Source organism: Akebia trifoliata, chromosome 12 (genome assembly GCF_017979445.1).
Source record: "Akebia trifoliata isolate Shusen 1 chromosome 12, ASM1797944v1, whole genome shotgun sequence".
NCBI classification, from domain to species: domain Eukaryota; kingdom Viridiplantae; phylum Streptophyta; class Magnoliopsida; order Ranunculales; family Lardizabalaceae; genus Akebia; species Akebia trifoliata.
The window spans coordinates 34061010-34082064 of record NC_141386.1 but is presented as its reverse complement, the minus strand read 5'-3'; the positions used below and the strand labels follow the sequence as shown (position 1 = coordinate 34082064).

The following is a 21055-nucleotide window of genomic DNA, read 5'->3' as shown; positions in this document are numbered from 1 at the left end:
ATTGTAGTTGTTACTGTTCCATGGTTTCATACCTTAGCAGTCTTGAAGAGGTTTATTCTTAATTGATTTCATTATAACCAATAAATATTACGCCGGATTTTGAACCTAAACTTAGAAGCACTTTATTTTTTATCTCATTGGTTGATTCAATATAGTGAAAGGCATGGCATTGTTGATAATTTAAGGTCGATGTTGCCATCAATACCTTTTTTAATGACTTAGCTTAGACTCAAATAGTGTTCATGATACTAACTGCAAAGAGAAGAGTCTTAGGAAATTATGTATCAACATGTAGGGACAGAGTTGTAGTCTCAATCAGGTCATAGTTGTGTTTATTCTAATTTAAATATTTAATGTTTCTAATGTTTAATATTATTTACATAATTGTCTCCTCTAACGAAAGGTTTGAACAAGTTTTCATGTAAATGTCTTGTATTTTGTTGGCGGTATACCGAGTTGTTCGGGTTACAAAAGGTAATTGTGTAATTAAGGGTTTTTATTTTTAGGAGATAGACACGTTTTAGCAACTCCCGATTTTATAAATATAGGGATCTCTAGGACTGTAAAACTTGAAAGAAAATAATGTCATTTTTATTCTGATCCGTGGAATAGACACACTGTCAAACCACATATATCCTTGTGTTTTTGTGCAAGATTTGCATTCTCTTTGTTGTTTCCTTATTATTTTTTCACATGTGTGCGCATGTGTGAGAGTGAGCGAGGGTTTGTATCTTGTTCCGAACATGTGATGATTTGCATTGTCTATTTCCTAACAATCCTGATGATATAATAAGATTCCGATAAAATTACCTTTATGTCCCATGTGGCTCGTTTCAAAACTTAAAAAGACTATTTTTTCTCAAAAACTTAAAGATTGCTGAAGACTTGGATGGCCGTGAACCTTTTTATTTTTCCAGTAACAATAAATTTTAATTGAAGATAGGAGAAAAGGAGAGGTAGACAATGCTATAACAAAAAAGGTTCAAAAGAAGAGAAACATGGTGAAGTTGTTTTGAAAGGTTTGCACAGTCACAGTTTCCTTCTAATCAGCCAAAACTCTGCCATATGAAATTCAATCATAAAAGATATTCTAGTTACTTTCTGTCGCTCATAAAAGCATAGATAAATAATTATTCATTTCCTCGAATAGTCTCAACTTTTGTGAGGAAAACAACACAATACAGACATGAGGACGGAAAAGTCTACAAACAAACCACATACCGCAGAAAATTAACCGAAGCAACCTCCACCAACCTATTTACAACATACTATCTGTCCTTGCAGGCAGCCTACGGAAGAAGTTGACCGGCACTGAGGGCAACCTATGGCGGAACCTGGGATGCCTCATCAAGTAGAATCCTAATATGACTGCCACCACTTGGAATGGTGTCACATACAAGATAAGTGCAGCTAAAAGGCAGAATGTGATGAAGATCGCTGTAGCACGTGGATCCCGCCAGCTCAGCAGTGCCTGCATCCGCTCACCTTGACTTGCTATGTCACCCACCACCGTCTGAATCCTCCCAGCCACACTTCTCAGCCGATCATACCTCATTCGGACAAGCTCTGGGCTACGTGAAGTTGGGAACGTGTCAAACTCTTCGTCTAGCTCGTCAGGGTGCACAGCCTCTGCATACGAGATGCGTGTGTTCATGTGTGGGGGGTAGCGGGGCCGGTAGCGGAAGTTCCATATCCCTATCAGAAACATGTACAGAAACACGGTTGGTAATATCAGTTCCGGGAAGCAAACAAGCATCACGAAGAGCACGTGCACGAGCACCGTGGTGACAGGGTTCTTCCACATGCAAACATCCCCAAACCATTTACCAATGGCAAACAAACCCGAAAACACCGACATTAGTCGGAAGAAGTTAGCCTTGCTGCGCCGCATACTCCATAGGTGTGAGTCCACATCAGACATGTACTCGACCACTTCCTTACGAAGCGGGGGTTCTGCCCTGCTCAGCCTTGCAGCCACAATGTTCACAGCCTGGTGACGGAGCATATCAAGCTGCATCACAGTCAATGGTCGTATGTAGTGCATTCTCGGTAATAGGGGACGTGAATATATGTACATCATGTTCATCAATGATGTGCATGAAAAACGTATTGCCATATGCAATTCTCCCATCTTCTTAACACCTGAAGGGTGTAGGACCAGTAGTGGGTAAGAGTGTGTATACACACGACCCGCCTCAAGTGTTGAGATACGTATCCGGACCTTCCCAACCTTCATGTCCTTGTTAGAGATTGAACCCTTGTCCCCAAGCTGGCCATTGTCAAATACCCCAATGGTCAGAACTGTAGCTGGATCGTACACCTCCCATGTGTACTGTTCATTGAACTTAGGGCTCAAGCTGTTGATAATTGTACGAGTTCGCACCCATTTGTGACCATACTTTGCTACACAGTATGTATCTGATGTACCCTTTCCATCTCGTGTTTTCATTGGGTGCAGTCCCTCGGCCTTCAGGATGCCAAGTTCCAATACCCCAATCGACGGCTTCCATAAAGGCTTTGCTGTGGGGCGGAGATCACTGCTGTAATGTGTCGACTCATCAAGCACATGATAGCCACCATCAAGACAGACACGTAGATGGAGTCGGCTAGAGAACTTCTCTCTCTTAATCTGGTCGACGTCAACGGCAACTGCCTTTTCAAGGTTGAACCAACGAGTGTGGATGAGGCGGTCATCGGCACGCTTCTCAACTGCATTCAATGGTAATACGACCCTCCCCATGGTCTCATCTTTGTTGGGACCTACACGATCTTCAACTGTAATGACAAGATGATCATCAAAGGGTTCAGCGGCAACAAACATTAGATCCTCATTCCAGAGTGGGTTTAGAGAACGAGCCTGAACTGTCTTTGTTTTCAATACCTGGTTACCAATCTGAGCTTTGACATATACATCGGGGAAACGGTTCTTCTCACCTACAATTAAATCCTGTGCCTCAATGATGTTGACCCGCACGTACCATAGACGTGGTGCATGGTATACTTTGGACCGTATGTGAGTGGAAGCAAATGAGGAGCTATCAATGGGGGTCACTGCATCGGAATGCCAAGCATCAGGGAATGCCTCGTCAGCTTGCGTGCCAATCCAGACGGCTAGCATCAACTCACCTCTTGTCTTCTCTCCCTGCTTGTCATCAAGCCGATACCACTGTGGAGCCAGTGGACTATCAGGGGGTACCCGTGTGGGGACCTCATTAAGATCAAACCTGACAATCCCCACAAAGTCATCTCTGACCAGATCCTTGTCCTTGATAACAACTTCAAGCACAGATGCCTGCATCCGTTCTCTTGAAAAAGCAAACACCTCATTCCACTCCGGGTTTTGCTTTTTCTCAAAGTGCCTTGTAATCCCCTTGTAGTTCCCAATCTTCACCTCAACAAATGGATCAAGGCTCCCTGTGATGTCCATGGTAGGCAAATCACGGGCCTTGACAACTCGTACAAAAAGGTACTGCATCTCTTCTACAAGGTCATAAGTGCTAGCAGGCTTGTCCGCACGTATAACACGCCCACCGACAATCTGCCCCCCTCCAAGGTAAGGGCTGGTCTCTTTAAGTGCATAGTCAACTGGTTGGGATGACGACGATGAGTACATTCGAACAATCTTTGGTTGATGTGGCTCAGCTTTCATCTCATCAGCTGCGTAATTCACCTGTTCTTCGGACATTGATGTATAATTTGGCTGTTTCTGCTGGTGAAGATGCTGGTTTGGGAGGTGATGAAAAGTGTGTCTTGCCTCAGCTTTGTTATTAGAGAATGGGTTTGGACCTGTATTCAGAAATTGATTGGTCTGTCCTTGAGTATGGGTTGAGAGTGGAACTTGATTTGAGATGGATTCAAATGCAGGTAGTGGGTTGGAAGATTTTATGGATGGGTCATCAGTGTAATAGACTTTCAGGCCGAGCTCCCCTTTCACACGTGAGAAGATGCCACGCTTTTCCAAAGGGTAGTGGAAGACAACAGAATCATTGTAGGGGACAAACGATGTTCCAGTGATGCAGACCTTCCCAAGGAAGGACCTTGAATGGGTAGCATTCACATTGTTGTAGACATAGGCATCGAGGGTGAGGTTGGGGAGGTTCATTGGGTCAGAGATGTTGAAGTAGAAGATTTCATTCCAAACAGGGTTGAGATCCTTTTCTTTGATGGTGGTACGGAACTTCTGACCATCAAAATGGAGCTCAACAAAGGGGCTGGAGGAGCCTTGCCCATCTTTGGGCATGAGGTTATGGGCGCTAACCACCTCCACCCCAAGCTTGAGGTTGTTCATGACGGACAAATATCTTTCTCGGTTGGTGGGAGGGGTCGGTGAAGGAACTTTTATAATGACCGGTGGGAAGATCTGACCTGAACCCACTTGTACCTAGAAAGAAGGAAATAAAATGCTTAATTGGGGTTACTTTTCAAACACAAGGTAACAGAAAAAAGAAGTAATTAAGAAAAAGAAGTAATAAGAGTCCCATGCATATGAACCAGAGTTCAAAAGAACAGGGCACTCCAACAGTACACAGTAATAAAAGAACAGAAACAAAGATAAGAAGGGTTAGCTAAAGGCGTTTTTACAGAACAAGCCGGACAACGTTACCATGCAAGCGGAACCAAACTCTTTGTGAGGAGCACAATTGAAGATACACTAAGTTGAAATGGTAACAGAGACTATAACCTGATGCAGACCTTCAGAACAAAAGCACTCGTCTAATGAGGTGGAACGGTAATGTTGGCCATAACCCAAGAAGCCAACAATGATGAACCTCTAATTTGGGCAGTTGTTGCTTCCTAGCATATGTGATGGTGAACTTTTGCACCATGCATCCTACACCATACATGCGACCCAGGTACACATTGACCACAAAAGGTTCATGGCCCACCTCTGACAGTCTTAAAGAAAAATTCATTACTCTTAATCTTCTGGCTCTTTGACATATTTCTTGACTCTTGACATAATATTTAGCCATCCAAGTATTAGCCCTCGATTGAGAGGTTAAAATTCTACATGAATTCAGGATGTGGTACACCCAAAAGGTGGCCCATCAGTGATCAGGTCAAATCAAGAAGTAGGTTGGTTACATTATATGGGTACAGTAATGGATGCATATAAGTGAAAATCCCAGAATTCAACATCTTTGCCCATATGATAGTAAATGTTTTAATATTGTTCCATTTGTAATTTCTATTATTGTATAGTAAGCTTATGTCAATTCCATAGCATAGATATCTTGACATTAGCATTTGAGTCTTAACCCTATGGACATTTTGGGAGTAAAATGTTTGCTGGGTTCATCAAGACCAACACCCAGTATCCCAAGTTTAACCTCAACATAGAAATGAGGACAGCATATATAAGATTTATCCAGCAGAAATAATAAAAATAAATAAACAAATAAAGAACTAATGAAAGAAGGTTGGTTGGGTACGTGCATGAGTCAGATATTGGAACGATCACTCGGGATAAGGAACTGGACGTTGTAACAAACGGTGTAAAATAAGTAGGAGGTCATTTAAAAATAACCCTAGACTTTCCAACTTTCTAGTATGGCCAAATACAGAATTACTTAATATGGCTAGTTACCACCATCTGCTGTGATTTCTGGAAATGTAGGACTTAAAATTCTATGTTTAATGAGAGAAATCAGATCCTTCAAGAGCCCTGATTTTGCCAAAAGAGAACAAATTTCAAAGCCTGGAACCATGCAAGGCATGCTAATCACCCTAGGAAACCATGAGCTCGACATGTGGTGACTTATATTCAAAGTAGCCAGCTCCCAGAAGTGTTACCGAGGGCCCATGTGTCCTTCGTTGGTAAGTATATTCTGTGGTCCTAAATGAATTCCTGGTTAAGTAGCAGCTTATATTTTTCTAGAGTTTTACCAAATAAGTGAACTTATCCATTTCCCATGCTATAAGATTTTTCTTGGTACAACCTAAAGCTTTTATTGACAACAATGAAGATGAAGAGTACAGCTAAGGTTGGGAACATTAAGATTCCAATCAGAAAGTATCTGAAGTCTCCCTCACAAATTTTAAAATCTAATGGGCCTTCACAAAGAGCTAAGAATGTTAATTAGGTTAGAAATCTGAAATGCTTAACAAATACTTTATAGATTCCATTGGCAATACATAACCACATCCTTGGTTGTACATTAATGGACAGACCATATTGGAAATTTAACAGGAACACTGCATACAAAGTTTCATGATCAAAAAGCATCCCACATCATGACTGAAATGAAGAGCCTTTAGCGATCAACACTCATTAAGACAATGAACAGTCTTAAAGCAAGATGTTCTAAGAAATTGTTGCATCAATCCCAATGTCCTGAATACTGATTAAAGAGACTTAACTCCAAGAGAATCCAAATGATGCCTGTTGACTTTGAGAAATCAGGGCAGTCACCTAGGTTTACACTTACTTGTAGGCAAATTTTCAAATGTTGAAAAACTACAATACATATCTGTGGCAATGTTATAAAACTAACTGAGGCCATGAATGGAAGCTTAGAAAAAATTTCTTTATGTTTAGGAATTTTCCAAACAGCAGAAATTTCTTTTTATGGATTTTTTGGAGGAATTTCTAAGCTTCCATACAGTGCTTAAAAGGAAATTTCTAGTGTTCTGAAAGTTTCCCATCAGTAGAAGTTTCCTTTTAACTAAGCCTCCCTAGAGAGCCTGAAGGGAAAATTATCTCAAAATTTCACCCCAAACTGTAGTAGCTTAAAGACAAAGTTACCAACTTTCTTTGATGAGATATCCAAATGATACCCGAAATCTGTTATTTGCTCAACTCAAAGTGTTCCATTTACATATAAAACAACAGTACAGTACCACCTGAATAATAGCAAAGGAAATGGGTTTTTAGAACCTTTAAGAAGACCTTACTATATAAAGCAGAAAAACTTCAGGAGACATAGATTCTATGCTCCATGAAACTCTAGAGGTGCAGAGGAAATTTTATAGGAGTATATATCAATTTATGCTATTACAAAAACTAAATTTATACTGTTAGAAAATACGATTTTCTGCTCCATATCATACAGAACAATATCAAATATTCTTCCTCGGACACAAAATTTATATATTAGAAAAAATAACAGCATTTTACGTACATGGCTGATAAAAGATATCATTAGCTCACAAACTAAGTGACTCATGGCTTATGGCATACAGTATGTTAGTTAGCAGAGGCGGCTTTATGATGAGAGCAGAAGCATCATAAAAAAACTAGAAATTAATCGATTTTATGGCTGAAAATGAGAGGAGGAGCAAGATTCGGTAGAAGATTCTTGCTATTAGGGAAGTATGTCATGTCTGAAAAGATCACAAAGGTGTCAAAATTCCACCTCTGATAAGTGCTAATAACTTCAAATATTAAATCTCAAACACATGGAGATAACTAATTCTACAACAAAATTGTGGAGAAGTTACCACTTTGCATAGAAGAGATGAGTTAGCAATTGTTTTCAGTAAAAAATTCACCTTTTCATAGAGAAAGATGAAAAAGCTAACAAGTTTTGTCTCCTTACTCTCTTTCTTGTATTTTGGTTGCTAAGTGGGATCTTTCTTTCTTTCTTTCTTCTTCTTCTTCTTCTTCTTCTTTTTTTTTCTTTTTTTTTTTTTTTTTTTTGATAGAATTAGATGTAAAGGTGGGGTTTTGATTCCAGGTCTATGGTATTTAAAAACACACACACACTAGCAGAGATCTTTAATCTTTACGATATGAAAAGTAAATAAATTCATTTTCAAAACAAGAAAGTAAACATAGAAACAAGATTAAGGATTCCAACTTGTGGAGGATCCAAAAGGTAAAAAAATTCTTCACTTTTCAGAAAAATCAGCTAAACTCTCTCAGGTGGGATCCAAAGATACAGATTCCAAAACTTTTAAGCTAAATCCCCTTAAAGCTGATTACAAAAACATCAACTTTCATTGGCTAATTTCTACCAAAATACAAAAAAGAAAAGCTTTCAACTAGAAAAAAATTTAAAAGGAAAGAAAAAGGCAGAAACTCGACCTATTTTTAAAATCAAACGAAGAGAGCAAAAGAGTTCATGATTCAGAATGTTAAAATAAAGTATAAAAAGAACAAAAAATATAGAAAATCGAAGATGAGTTAAATCAACTAAAAGAAAAAATAGGACCGATTCCTGAAGTAATTTCTCAAAAGTTCTCACGCTTGAGCAGATCTCCAGCTTCAAAATCGGTTTCTCTTCTCTTTCAGAAGCCAAACCAAACAAAAAATCACTTCTTGAGATTAGGGGAAAAAAGAAAAACGAAAAGAATAAGATCCCTACACATCACTTCAGGAGGAAAGAAAAACAAAAAACACAGACAGAACAGAGATTTCAACCAAAGGCAAGCTATTTGAGCTTTTACTCCTCAAACACCACAACAGATTACATCAAACAATGACCACAAAAGAAGAAAAAAACCACCTTTTTAATTAAACTTTTAGATTCCTGCAAGATCTTCAGCTCAAAAGAAAGCTCATCTTCGGATTAAAATCTGCTCTTCGAAAGCAAAAAATTGAATCTTCGTGAATCGATTTAAGGCAACATAGACAGAGCGCGTGGAGCGCAGAAAGAGAAAGAGAGAAGAAGCCCTAGAAATGGTTCTGGGAAGCTTCAAAAGAGAGGAGAAAGAGTCGTGTTGAAACTTTGAAACTGAGAAAAACACTTATCGCCATCGGTAGGCGTACAGAGCAAACAAGTGCTCCATCACCTTGTTTTGTTTTTTAGTCGTTCTAAAGTCTAAGCGGACTCACTTGAACACTACGTTTCAACACTTCGCTGATGTGGCAGTATTTATAAAACCATAGATTCTTTTCCTCGTGATACTAGGTGAAAATATATGATTTTGTAGATACTGCCACGTCATTAATATTGAGCGCAGTGTCCAATAAAGTCAAGTTAGTATTTTTTTTATTTTTTATCTTTTAATTTCCTTTTAGGTATTTAACCATGATAAGTCACAGAAAGAATTAATTTTTTTTTCTAAGTTTTAACGGATAAGTTGGCGAGGAGCAACATCACTGAAGGTGACATTTGATTGACGGATTTCTCCTTCGTTTCCTCTCGAAATTATGGACAATGCCACTATAATAATATCTTCAACTACTTTTTTTAACTTTTATATAATTGAATTATCATGAAGTGCAATTTGGTTCATTTCAAAGATGAACGAGAATAATGCTACAGTGACAATAAGATTTTACCTCATATCACACTTTCGTGACTTGAAAGTGTATAAGAATCATAAATATTTTTTATCGAGATACGAGTGAAAAAGTATATATGATTTCTACGCACTTCTGCATAGGAAAGTGAGATAAAAAATATAATCTTAAGTCATTCCAACACAACTTTTCAAAATAAGAAAATGCTTAATTGATTTCATTGGATATTACATTTAACATTATATTAATGTGACAATGCATAGAGAATAGTAAATTTTTTACTTCGATCTTAAGAAAAAAATCAATGATTATTATGTACTGCCACATCAGCACAATGTTGAATGTGTTGTCTAACAAAGTCGGTGTAGCACGACTCTTCAAAATAATATTCACCACTTATAGTCATTTTACCTATATTTTCCTATACTTTTACTTTCACCCTAACATATATTAACATAGAATTGTCTTGACAATTAATTTTTTTTCCACTGCGTGACATCCAACCTAATAAGAGTAATTTGGGGACACCTTCAATACACACGATGATTGGTTGATCCCAAATACTATGACTACAAGGAAATAGTATGTGAGCATAAACTTTTTCACATTTAAAAGTTATAAATAATCCTAAAAATCGCTTGAGATCTAGATAACTCATCCAAATCTCTCAATATCACTCATGAAGGAGATGATACCAACAAATTAGTTATCTATTTTCTTCACAAGTCTATTTCATTTTCATGTCTTCATGTTTCTTCCTCGTGTTTTTGTAATTCTTCTAATTCACGAACTACTAAAAAAACATTATCTCATCTAAGATAATCAAACAATTTGATCGAGTCATTTTGGTATCGTTCATGAATGAAATGAGATAATGTATCAAATGTAATTTAGCGATGAATAAAACTATTACTATTCATCAAAGTAAAACTAATTAATGAACTTTTACGGTAGATCATGATATGAAAACTCAAGAAGTCTTGATTGACGATAAAATGGATTTTTGGAATTAATTTTACAATATTGAAAATAACGAATGGACGCCCTCATTGATTAATATGGAGAACCTCAATTATTGTTGTTAATGCAAAATATTGCTAGGTGAGATACTCTTGTATTTTGGCCCACTCCTTGAAGTCTTGATTAATCCAAACAAGCAGGACATGTGGTAACATTTGATAAGACGTACATCGAAATATGTATTTCTGCTCAACATCTCATATTTCCTTCTTAAGTCATCCATAAGTCATCCGGTCTACCAAACAAGAGAAAGTGACCCTCGAGAGCGACTTGACCGACCGCGTTTTTTTTTCGGAAAGATGAAAACGTGTGACCGTAATACCATGGAAGGTTACAGCATGATGAAGATAGTATCCGTATCAAAAAAAAATATTGATAAGGACATCCACAAAAGCCATGCCACGTATGGTATTCTATCTAGACGACTACCGTACGAATGTTTTTCCTAAATTTTAAAATAATAAAATTTAGTGGTTAAATTTCAATAGAAAAGATCTTGAATCCAACTGATGCACCTCGGCCACTCGTATAAAGGATAGTGAATAGTGAGCAATGTTGTATGGTGTTTGTGGGCCCTTTATATAAATATATATACATATTAAAGGGGTGATGTATGATTTTGGACATATCCAACTAAGGAATATTTTATATATGAATAATGATTTTTTGACGCCCCCCTTCCGACATATGCCCCGACCTGACATGTGCTAGAATCATAGATTTTTTCTCGAGATACATCATTACACATTTATGAGGGATCATAATTGTGTATCCCAAGCAAATCTATGATTCTAGCCCATGTCACGTCAAGAAACATATGTCAGAGGTGGTGTTAGAAATCACGACTCTTCTTCAGATATTCTTATGTTTTCAAACTTAGGGCATATCCTAGAATGACCACTTTGTTAAGTGGTAAGGCCTTGTGGAGGTTGTTCCTAAGGTCTTAGGTTTAAATCACTTTTAAACGAAAGTTAACTGTTAACTGTTAATTGTTAACCACTGACCCCATCAAAAAAAAAAAAAAAAACTAAAGGCATATTCCTTGACCTAGTTCTAGTTTGAGAGACAATGAGGAAATAATCTAAATACCGTTGTCTTTAAATTTTGATAAAAAGACATGTATGATGAAGACTATTCTCTCGACCTCAAATCTTAAATAATATGTTTCATTCAGTGAAAATAAGATATGATTTTTGAAAAATAGAATACATTGAACTTTTGGCTAGAAAAATTTAGATTCAAGATAATGGATTGAAGATGAGATTGAATAGATTAAAAATAAATTATCTTAGAATTTAAGGAGCTTATAGATGACAATTTTTTGGATGAAAATAAAGGTCAAGAGATGTACGTCATCGACTTGAAATTAGGGAAAATTATTTCATGCATCATTTTGAAGCATGATTTTAAATATCATTTGAGACCGAGATGACTTGTGCCCAAGTCATCTCTATATCGTCCATGAACGAGATGGATAGATAAGGCATCATCTCACATGCAAAATCTAGCGAGGATGATTCAGACGATATTTTGAAAAATCTCAGTTAAGTCAATAAAACTTGTCCAAGTCAACCGGAATTTTATATATTTTAATTATAAAAAAATTAATTTTAAATATTGATTATCTAAATAAATATGATTTAATGATTAAACATCTTCTAATAAAAAAAATTTATAAAAAAAATTGTAATTATATATATGAATAAATAATTGTAAAACGGGTTAAATGATTTATCTTGTCCAATACGATTTGACTTGCTTGAGACAACTCGATCTTGTCTATAAACAATATGAGACATCAAAACGAGTATGAAACCATGTGTAGGAGGACTTCTTTCTAAATTCCCTCTAAATTTTTTACAGTAACTTTATGTCCTCTTTTCATTGTTAAGATCAATTATTCAAACTGTCAATACCAACCATTCAAATCATAAAAGTTGACCTTTGTTCCAATTGTTGAGATCAAAGATCCTAAGTCTTCGATCTCAACAATTGAATATGCATAATCAGGATCAACATTGAAATTGTTGAGTTTGACTTCGTTACAATAGTCAATCTCAATGTTTCAACATGAATTTTCGTGATCACTGATTCAAATTATCAAGCTCGATGAATTGAATGATTTTTTCAATAATTTGAATTATCAATCTTGACGATTTAAGTTTTTAGTGAGAAGAGGACCATTAAGAAAAAGATTTTTCTATTTGTTTTTTTTAAGATCAACAGGATTAAGGAGTCCTAGACCAGTTTGATGTGACATGTCTAAAAATTGGGGTTTGATAACGTGTGCCTTAGTTAAAGTGCAATAAATATACTTTGAAAATGGGATTTTGTATCGAAATGCTCTTAAAAGGTTCTGTTTTACTAAAATATCCTCAAACACTTATTCCCAAAGTGTTTTTTGTTGACTTTAACGTGTTAACAAAATCCCTCAAATTTTAGGATGCGTGGAAGAACTTCCGTGGGGTCCATTAAATAATTTTTTCTTGAAAAATATCTGAAACCTCAAATATCAAACAAAACATGGAATGGTATGTACAAATCACCTGTTTTTTCAACGTTACCCCCAAAATGTCAAAGCACTAATGAATGTTTCTCAACCCAAAATATATTAATTTGGGTGTTTCATCCTCTAATAAAATGGCTAATTGAAGATATTTTCTAAGAAATTCATATATTGAAATATACCTGTGAAAGACATTTCTGACGACGTGAATGTGTATCAGAACCATGGATATAAAGGAGGGACACGTACATCCTTGATTCTGACACACATCCACATAAAAAATATGCTGCCAGTGTTCATTTTAATGTTACTTCAATATCATCCGAATAGAAATCTTATTCATTTTAATGTTATTTCAACATCATCCAAATCAAACTTTTATTTTCATCTTGTAAATTTGGTGAGTATGTTTAATTAATGAGTAGAGATCTCATACGGTGTCCCATTATCATATAGACATGAAATATGCCTACATGGCACATTTTAATTAGGAAATAAATACATTGGACTACGTGGACAGTATATTTTGGAACAAGTGTTGAATATTCTACGACTTTTAAAGAAGAAATAAAAGGTAACACCTGTCGAACTAACGCGAGTTAAGGAACCCAACCCAAGACAATAAACGAACAGTGGAGTGAGTACTTCATTACCGATGAAATACGTGCCAAAAAATAAACTGGGAGATGCACGTGCATCGCTCGTGTAACTTAAGCAACTGTTTTGGACTCTGATGAGTCAGCCTGATCACATTGGCACATATGCCACAGGTGTGTAGAGTTCAAAACTTTACTAACTCTAAGTTGAATTTTAAAATTTAAATTTTTGGAGATCGATAGCCTAACATTTCCAACATCTTAAATGAAGGTCAAAATATTTTTTTCCTCTTTGAATTTGAGTTGTTTTTTCATGAAATCTAGAATTATACGAGATGGCATAACGAAAAATCATATTAAATCAAAGAAAGTGTTTTCTATGGGCTGTTAGAAAATGATAAAATAAATATATATATATATATATATTTATATATCTCGTAACAAGAGCATCAACTCATAGCTTAGTTCGTTTGACACGTGGCAAAGAAACTTTTAGATAGTGGGTTTAAGACCAACTAATTGATTAAAAATGTATGTGAGTTTCTATTGCCACCAGGGGTGGATTTATGGTGGGGTTGTGGGAGCCTTTGCCCTCACAAGAATTTTCATAGTCTATAGAATAGTGAGCTATAATGATAAATTTTAGCGATAGATAAACAAATTTGTTATTATTGCTCCCAATTTTTTTTTCCACTCTTAGTTGCCTCACAACTATTTTTTTTTCAATCTTGGTTGTTCCCACAAAAAATTTTCTACTCTTGATTGCCCCCACATGGACAAAATCCTAGCTCCGCCCCTGATTGTCACACCAATTTTTACAAAGACTAGCCCTCCAAGATGTGTGTTAAATTCTTATTGGGTAAATCTCCATTGTGTGCACTGAATATGACAAAATTCTAAGTTCAAGACACTATTCATTTTAAATCCCAAAACATGCATTTGTTATTTTTATAACCTATGAACTTTTGAGTTTGTCAATTTTATTATCTACGAATTTGTTGATATACCAATGAATTCATTGATTATAAAAGTGACTATTCACTTGAAATGCATATTTTGAGAATTAAAATGATCAATATACCGAAATCGAAATTTGGACAAAAATTGCGCATGTTCAGAAAAAAAATCCCATTCTTATTTGTATCACATGAATTGGGTTCTCTTAGTAAATGTTGGTGAGGCAATAGAATGTCTCAAAAATATACAGTAACAATACTACTTTTATAAAATTAAAGAAAATTATTAAAATAATTTAGGTAATTTAATCCCAACTTTCATGTTTTGGTGAATATTTGAGATACCCTTACGTATTCAAACCAATGACATACGTCCCTTAACCTCAAGGAACAACCAAATGACTTATAGAAAATGACTTAAATATAATCATTAGTATCTATAAAAAAAAATCATTAATTTTTACCTTAAAATTTGGTTATCTTCGAGCTCTTGAAACTTTGGGATAAACTATTTTTATAACGTTTAATGTCCTATTCAATCCATTGGTTGTAATCTCTTGTAGAAACCATTGATTTTTCTAGTGAAAAATTCATGACCTTTTACTTTTCAAAAATCCTACCTTTACTTTTGACATTCAAACATCGAAGGAGAGGATCTTAAAGTTGAAAAAAAAAAAAAAAAACTCTAAATGTTGAAGATCGCTAATTTGAGAGAGGAAAATCAAGGACTTCGTGCTACAGGTTGAAGACAAGTGGGCATTAGGTGCCTTGAAAACCACAAATAAGGGCATTGCAAATTTTTTGATAAAAACTTTAAGCATATTTATATGTTTATTATTAATGCAAAATTGTTAATTTTTTGATAAAAAATTTTGCTCTTTTAATTATTAATGCAAAATTGTTAGGCCTTGGAAGTTGTAAATGGAATTATCGAGATCATAAGATAATCATTAATAAATAGAAGTTTCTTTGTTTTATTCATAATTATATCGAAGAATTGTTGTGCAAGTTAGGAATCTGGAAAAATTAAGAATTAGGTTGAAAATAACATTGATGATGAAAATCTATGTCGCATGAAAGATATGACCAAACATATGCTGAAGAAGGACTTGTGTTATTGACTATTACATTCAAGATAAGACATCGTGAACTAATGGCTAATTTTATAATTTAAGAAATTTTTTCTAAGGGAAAGAAAAAATTGATTATTTATATTCATATAAAAAGGATAAAAGAACTGGTGTTAGGAACTAGAGGAGTCAACGAGTCAATTCCACCTTTACTTATAATCAAAACTTAAATAAAATCTCCATTCTGTTTTTTATTGGTATCGGATCCGATTATGAGACCCTTGAAATCAGAATCGATCATACAAATACTTGATATCCATCGAGTAACCATTAAGATAAATAACTTACATATATATATATATATTATATATATATATATATATATATATATATATATATATATTAAATGAGTAAAAAATCAAATATCCTATGAGATAGACAATTTTTTATAAATAAAATAATTTAACTTGAAATTCCCTAATTGAATATAAATATCAACAATGAAATCTTCAAGCAAATCAAATGTTTGAGAATAAAATTTTAGAAAATTATGGTATGGATCGTTTACTTCTTGTTGAAATTGTATAAAATTGTGTAAAATGAATAAACGTTTCACGTAGAAAAAAATAATTAAAGAATTCTCATTCTCGCATTATATTTTAATTTAGTTCAAATACATTCACATTAAGATATTTCTTTGTTAGTATTTAATTAGATTATTAATGTTATAAATAAAATAAATTTATTAATCAAGTACCTATTTGACACCTGTCAAGTACTTGAAGAAGACCTAATTCTCATCGGATCCTTAAGATAGCTACCTAGAATTGGATCCGCAAATGATTGGATCCATAATGGTAGACCCAAGTCAACAAATCGATTTTGGATACATCAAGTAATTGGGTACTGATTGACACCCTTAATAGGAATTCTTTGTCTTCACCCCTCCATGGATATTTATGATAGAGTAGGGATCTAGTCTAATGTCTCGTTCCTAACCAAAGCCAGGTGGCATCACATTTTATGCCACGTGGCATTTTTGATGACCCATTGGTCATATGGATATGTGGTCTATCTCTTGGTGAATATACACACAAAAGATCAGTGATGTGCATCCATTGATTATTGCATTGTCATAAGAATGATTTAAATCATTTGATTTAAATTCTTTTTCAAGAGATTAGATCAAGTGGATACAAGTTATCAAACACTATGAATTTTCGTACGTAGATTCACTAAGAGATGGACCATCCATCCATACGGTCAATAGCTCTCCAAATATTCCATGTGACATAAAATAGGTTGTTACTTGACCTTAGTTAGGAACAGAACACCTGATTGGATCTCTAGATATTGTCACTTACACCTCTGTGAATGACTTCAGTGACACACCAATGGCTTCATCGAATGAAAAAATAATATAATATGTATAGATTCTATTGCCATGTCGACTTTTACTAATAGCAGACAATTCATATGATACCATCAAAAAATTGCGTGAATCTCCATTCCATGCTTTGAATATGACAGAATTTCAAGTTTGGTACATTGTTCATTTTAATCCCCAAAACATGCATTCGTCATTTTTATAACCTACAAATTTGTGAGTCCACCACTTTTATAATCAATGTGAATTCATTGATTATAAAAATGACGAAATCACTTGAAATGAATGTTTTGGGAATTAAAATATAGAGTGTACTGCAATCGAAATTTGGACATAAGTGTATGTTTTGAAAAAAATCCTCCCAAGAATTAACATTCATCTTAGCGTGTGCTTACTAAAAGTTGGTGTAGCAATAAAAATTATATATATATGGGTCTCGTTCCCCACCCTAAGCTTTACCCTACACTTTAACAAACGTGTTTTGTCCTACATGGGTTAAAAGTTTTGGAATAGACTGATTTTTGGTGAGGATGATCTCTATGGTGAGGAGATCATCCTCACCAAAAATCAGCTCATTCCAAAACATCGAACCCCATCAAAAATGGTTTACAAAAAATGGACGGTCCACGATTTTTCAACTTGTAAACATGGGGCTAAACATTTCGGAATAGGCTGATTTTTGGAGAGGATGATCTTCTAATTATAGAGATCATCCTTTCCAAAAATCAGCCCATTCCAAAACTTCTAACCCATGTAGGACAAAAAACGTTTGTTAAAGTGTAGGGTAAAGCTTAGGGTGCTATATATATATATATATAGGGAAATGTTCAACAACAAACATTTTGACAAAATATTTTTCAAAACATGGGTTAGAGGTTTTGGAATGAGTTGATTTTTTGTGAGGATGATCTCTACAGTGAGGAGATCATTATCACCAAAAATCAGCCCATTCCAAAACTTCTAACCTCATCAAAAATGGTTTACAAAAAATGGACGGTCCACGATTTTTCAACTTGTAAACTGGGGCTAGAAGTTTTGGAATGGGCTGATTTTTGGTGAGAATGATCTCACTGTAGAGATCATCATCCTCACCAAATATTAGTCCATTCCAAAACCTCTAACCCATGTTTTGAAAAATGTTTTGGCAAAATGTTTGTTGTTATATATATATATATATAGGGTCCCGTTCAGCACCCTAAGCTTTACCACACACTTTAACAAACGTGTTTTGTCTTACAGGGGTTAGAAGTTTTGGAATGGGCCGATTTTTGGTGAGGATGATCTCTATGGTGAGGAGATCATCCTCACCAAAAATCAGCTCATTCCAAAACTTCTAACCCCATCAAAAATGGTTTACAAAAAATGGACGGTCCACGATTTTTCAACTTGTAAACATGGGGCTAAACATTTCGGAATGGGCTGATTTTTGGGGAGGATGATCTTCTAATCATAGAGATCATCCTCACCAAAAATCAGCTCATTCCAAAACTTCTAACCCATGTAGGACAAAAAATGTTTGTTAAAGTGTGTGGTAAAACTTAGGTGCTGAACATTTCCCACATATATATATGGGTCAGGTTCAAGGGCCATATGAGAAAACATATGTAAAAACTTTCGTTTTTAATAAAATTTTAAAATATGGGTTAGAAATTTTGGATTGAGCTGATTTTTTGTGAGGATGATCTCTATGATGGGAAGATCATCAAAAAAAAAAAAAATCAGCCCAATCTGAAATTTCTAACCCCATTAAAAGTGATTTAGAATATGGACCGTCGATTTTTTACTAATTTTTATCACTAATTTTTAAATCACTTTTGATAGATTTAGAAGTTTCTGATTGAGCTGATTTTTTGTGAGGATGATCTTTTCATCATAGTGACCATCCTTGCAAAAAATCAGCTCAATCCAAAACCTCTAACTCTTATTTTGAAAAACGAAAGTTTTTTCATATGTCTTCTCATATGGTCCTTGAACTGCCCCCATATATATATATATATATATAGGGAAATGTTCAGCACCCTAAGTTTTACCACACACTTTAACAAACGTTTTTTGTCCTACATGGGTTAGAGGTTTTGGAATGAGCTGATTTTTGGTGAAGATGATCTCTATGATTAGAAGATCATCCTCCCCAAAAATCAGCCCATTCCGAAATGTTTAGCCCCATGTTTACACGTTGAAAAATCGTGGACCGTCCATTTTTTGTAAATCAATTTTGATGGGGTTAGAAGTTTTGGAATGAGCTGATTTTTGGTGAGGATGATCTCCTCACCATAGAGATCATCCTCACCAAAAATCAGCTCATTCCGAAACTTCTAACCCATGTAAGACAAAACGCGTTTGTTAAAGTGTGTGGTAAAACTTAGGGTGCCGAACGGGACCCATATATATATATATATGGGAAATGTTCAGCACCCTAAGTTTTACCACACACTTAACAAACGTTTTTTGTCCTACATGGGTTAGAAGTTTTGGAATGGGCTGATTTTTGGTGAGGATGATCTCTATGATTAGAAGATCATCCTCCCCAAAAATCGGCCCATTCCGAAATGTTTAGCCCCATGTTTACAAGTTGAAAAATCGTGGACCGTCCATTTTTTGTAAATCATTTCTGATGGGGTTAGAAGTGTTGGAATGAGCTGATTTTTAGTAAGGATGATCTCCTCACCATAGAGATCATCCTCACCAAAAATCAGCCCATTCCGAAACTTCTAACCCATGTAGGATAAAACGCGTTTGCTAAAGTGTGTGGTAAAACTTAGGGTGCTGAACGGGACCCTATATATATATATCACGTGCACCTCTATGAATACCCAACGTACCCGATCCATAATGATAAGGTATGATAAAATCTTAATATGACTTGCCTGGTGGCATACTTAATCGACTCCCTAACATGAAAAAGTATAGGAATCGTAGATCTATATGTCTTAGGATACACGACTCTCTCAATGTACACTTTTTTTGGGAAAGTGTAATCTTGTATCACGAGACGTATAGATCTACGATTCTCAAACCCATCATATTAGGAAATCGAACGAGTATGCTATCTTATGAGTCGTATTATCACAACTCATAATGATAATAAAATAAAAGGAGTCGTGCTGACGTGGAAGTGTCTAGATAGGATAGGCATGTTGTTTCACTTATATCTCCATGAAAAATATCTATGGTTACTACACACAATTATCGAAGAAAAGTGCGATCTGAGGCACAATCTTGAGGTGACTTCAACATCTCTCGTTCCCACACACTTCCCCATCAGGAAAGTGTGATGTGAACTCCAGCACGACTCTTTTAAAAAGAGCCAAGGCAGCGTATAAGAAGGTTATTGGACCCACAAATAGGACCCACTTTCCATGCAAAGATGACTGTCATCAATGCTGCAAGTGCACTTATTGTTCTGTAATTGGAACCTGGGGGTTCACTATTCAATGAGGGGTAATTCCGTAATTTAAAAGCGTAAGATGTGTATAATGTATTTATTTGATACAGCAGAACATACATCAAATCTGATCCCAATCCCACACCTCGTCCACCAGGCGAGTAATTGCGATTTATTGCCAACAACCAATGAGAAAAAGAGAGAACTCGTGACACCAACCTGACAATGTACGTCTGATCTTTACACGTGGCAATCCAACATAAGAATTACTAGTCAATAAATGATGATTCACAAGTCTGTCACGTGGGCCCACTTGAGGAGTACCGACCAACTTCCTTGAAACCATACGGATGTAACATGTGAATAGCATTGATAACTCTATGGGTCTCATGAAGCTGATCAAATCTTAATTATACTATTATTTAGTGCAACCAACACTAAACAAGCGTTTTACTTCTTTAACATCAACGCCACGTGGAAGCCTATGATGTATGACACATCATATTATAATATTGAGAGATTGGAAATTTTTTATAGAAAAACTGATAACAAATAGAAAAGTCTTGCCAACTTTCCATAATTAGAATACCGATTTAAACGTATTATTAGGTGTGGCGGAGAAGAGGCACGTGATCTCACGTGTGAGTCCTTTCATGATTTCTTGAGAGCTTCTATTCGCCCCCAAACTTTACTTATTTTATTCCAATTTAAAATTTAATTATTAAAAATAAAAATAAAGTGTGAAACTCAATTTTGTGCGTTGAATACGATGAAATCCTGATTTCAATACATTATTTATTTTAATTCCCAAAATATGATTTTACAATGATTTCGTCACTATTATAATATACAAATTCATTGATAAATTACCAATAAGATTGTTGACGAATTTATTTTTATTGATTAGAAAAGTGGTGAATTCACTGGAAAAACATATTTTAAAAATTA

At 35.2% G+C, this 21055-nt stretch overlaps 1 protein-coding gene across 3 annotated transcripts; it reads right to left on the bottom strand.

Annotated features, from left to right (window-relative positions):
• Positions 1-1066: 1066 nt before the first annotated feature.
• Positions 1067-8726, bottom strand: LOC147389762 (C2 calcium/lipid-binding plant phosphoribosyltransferase family protein). 3 transcript variants are annotated; one of them, XM_086417886.1, is made up of 3 exons: positions 8448-8726; positions 6750-6843; positions 1067-4381 (listed from the first exon to the last, which is right to left on the bottom strand). In XM_086417886.1, the coding sequence occupies exon 3, from the start codon at positions 4286-4288 to the stop codon at positions 1259-1261; it is 3030 nt and encodes a 1009-aa protein (XP_086274012.1). In that variant the 5' UTR covers positions 4289-4381; positions 6750-6843; positions 8448-8726; the 3' UTR covers positions 1067-1258. The 3 variants fall into 3 exon arrangements, with proteins under 3 accessions (XP_086274012.1, XP_086274013.1, XP_086274011.1); XM_086417887.1 differs by having other exon boundaries at positions 6778-6843; XM_086417885.1 differs by lacking the exon at positions 6750-6843 and having other exon boundaries at positions 8448-8725.
• Positions 8727-21055: the final 12329 nt, after the last annotated feature.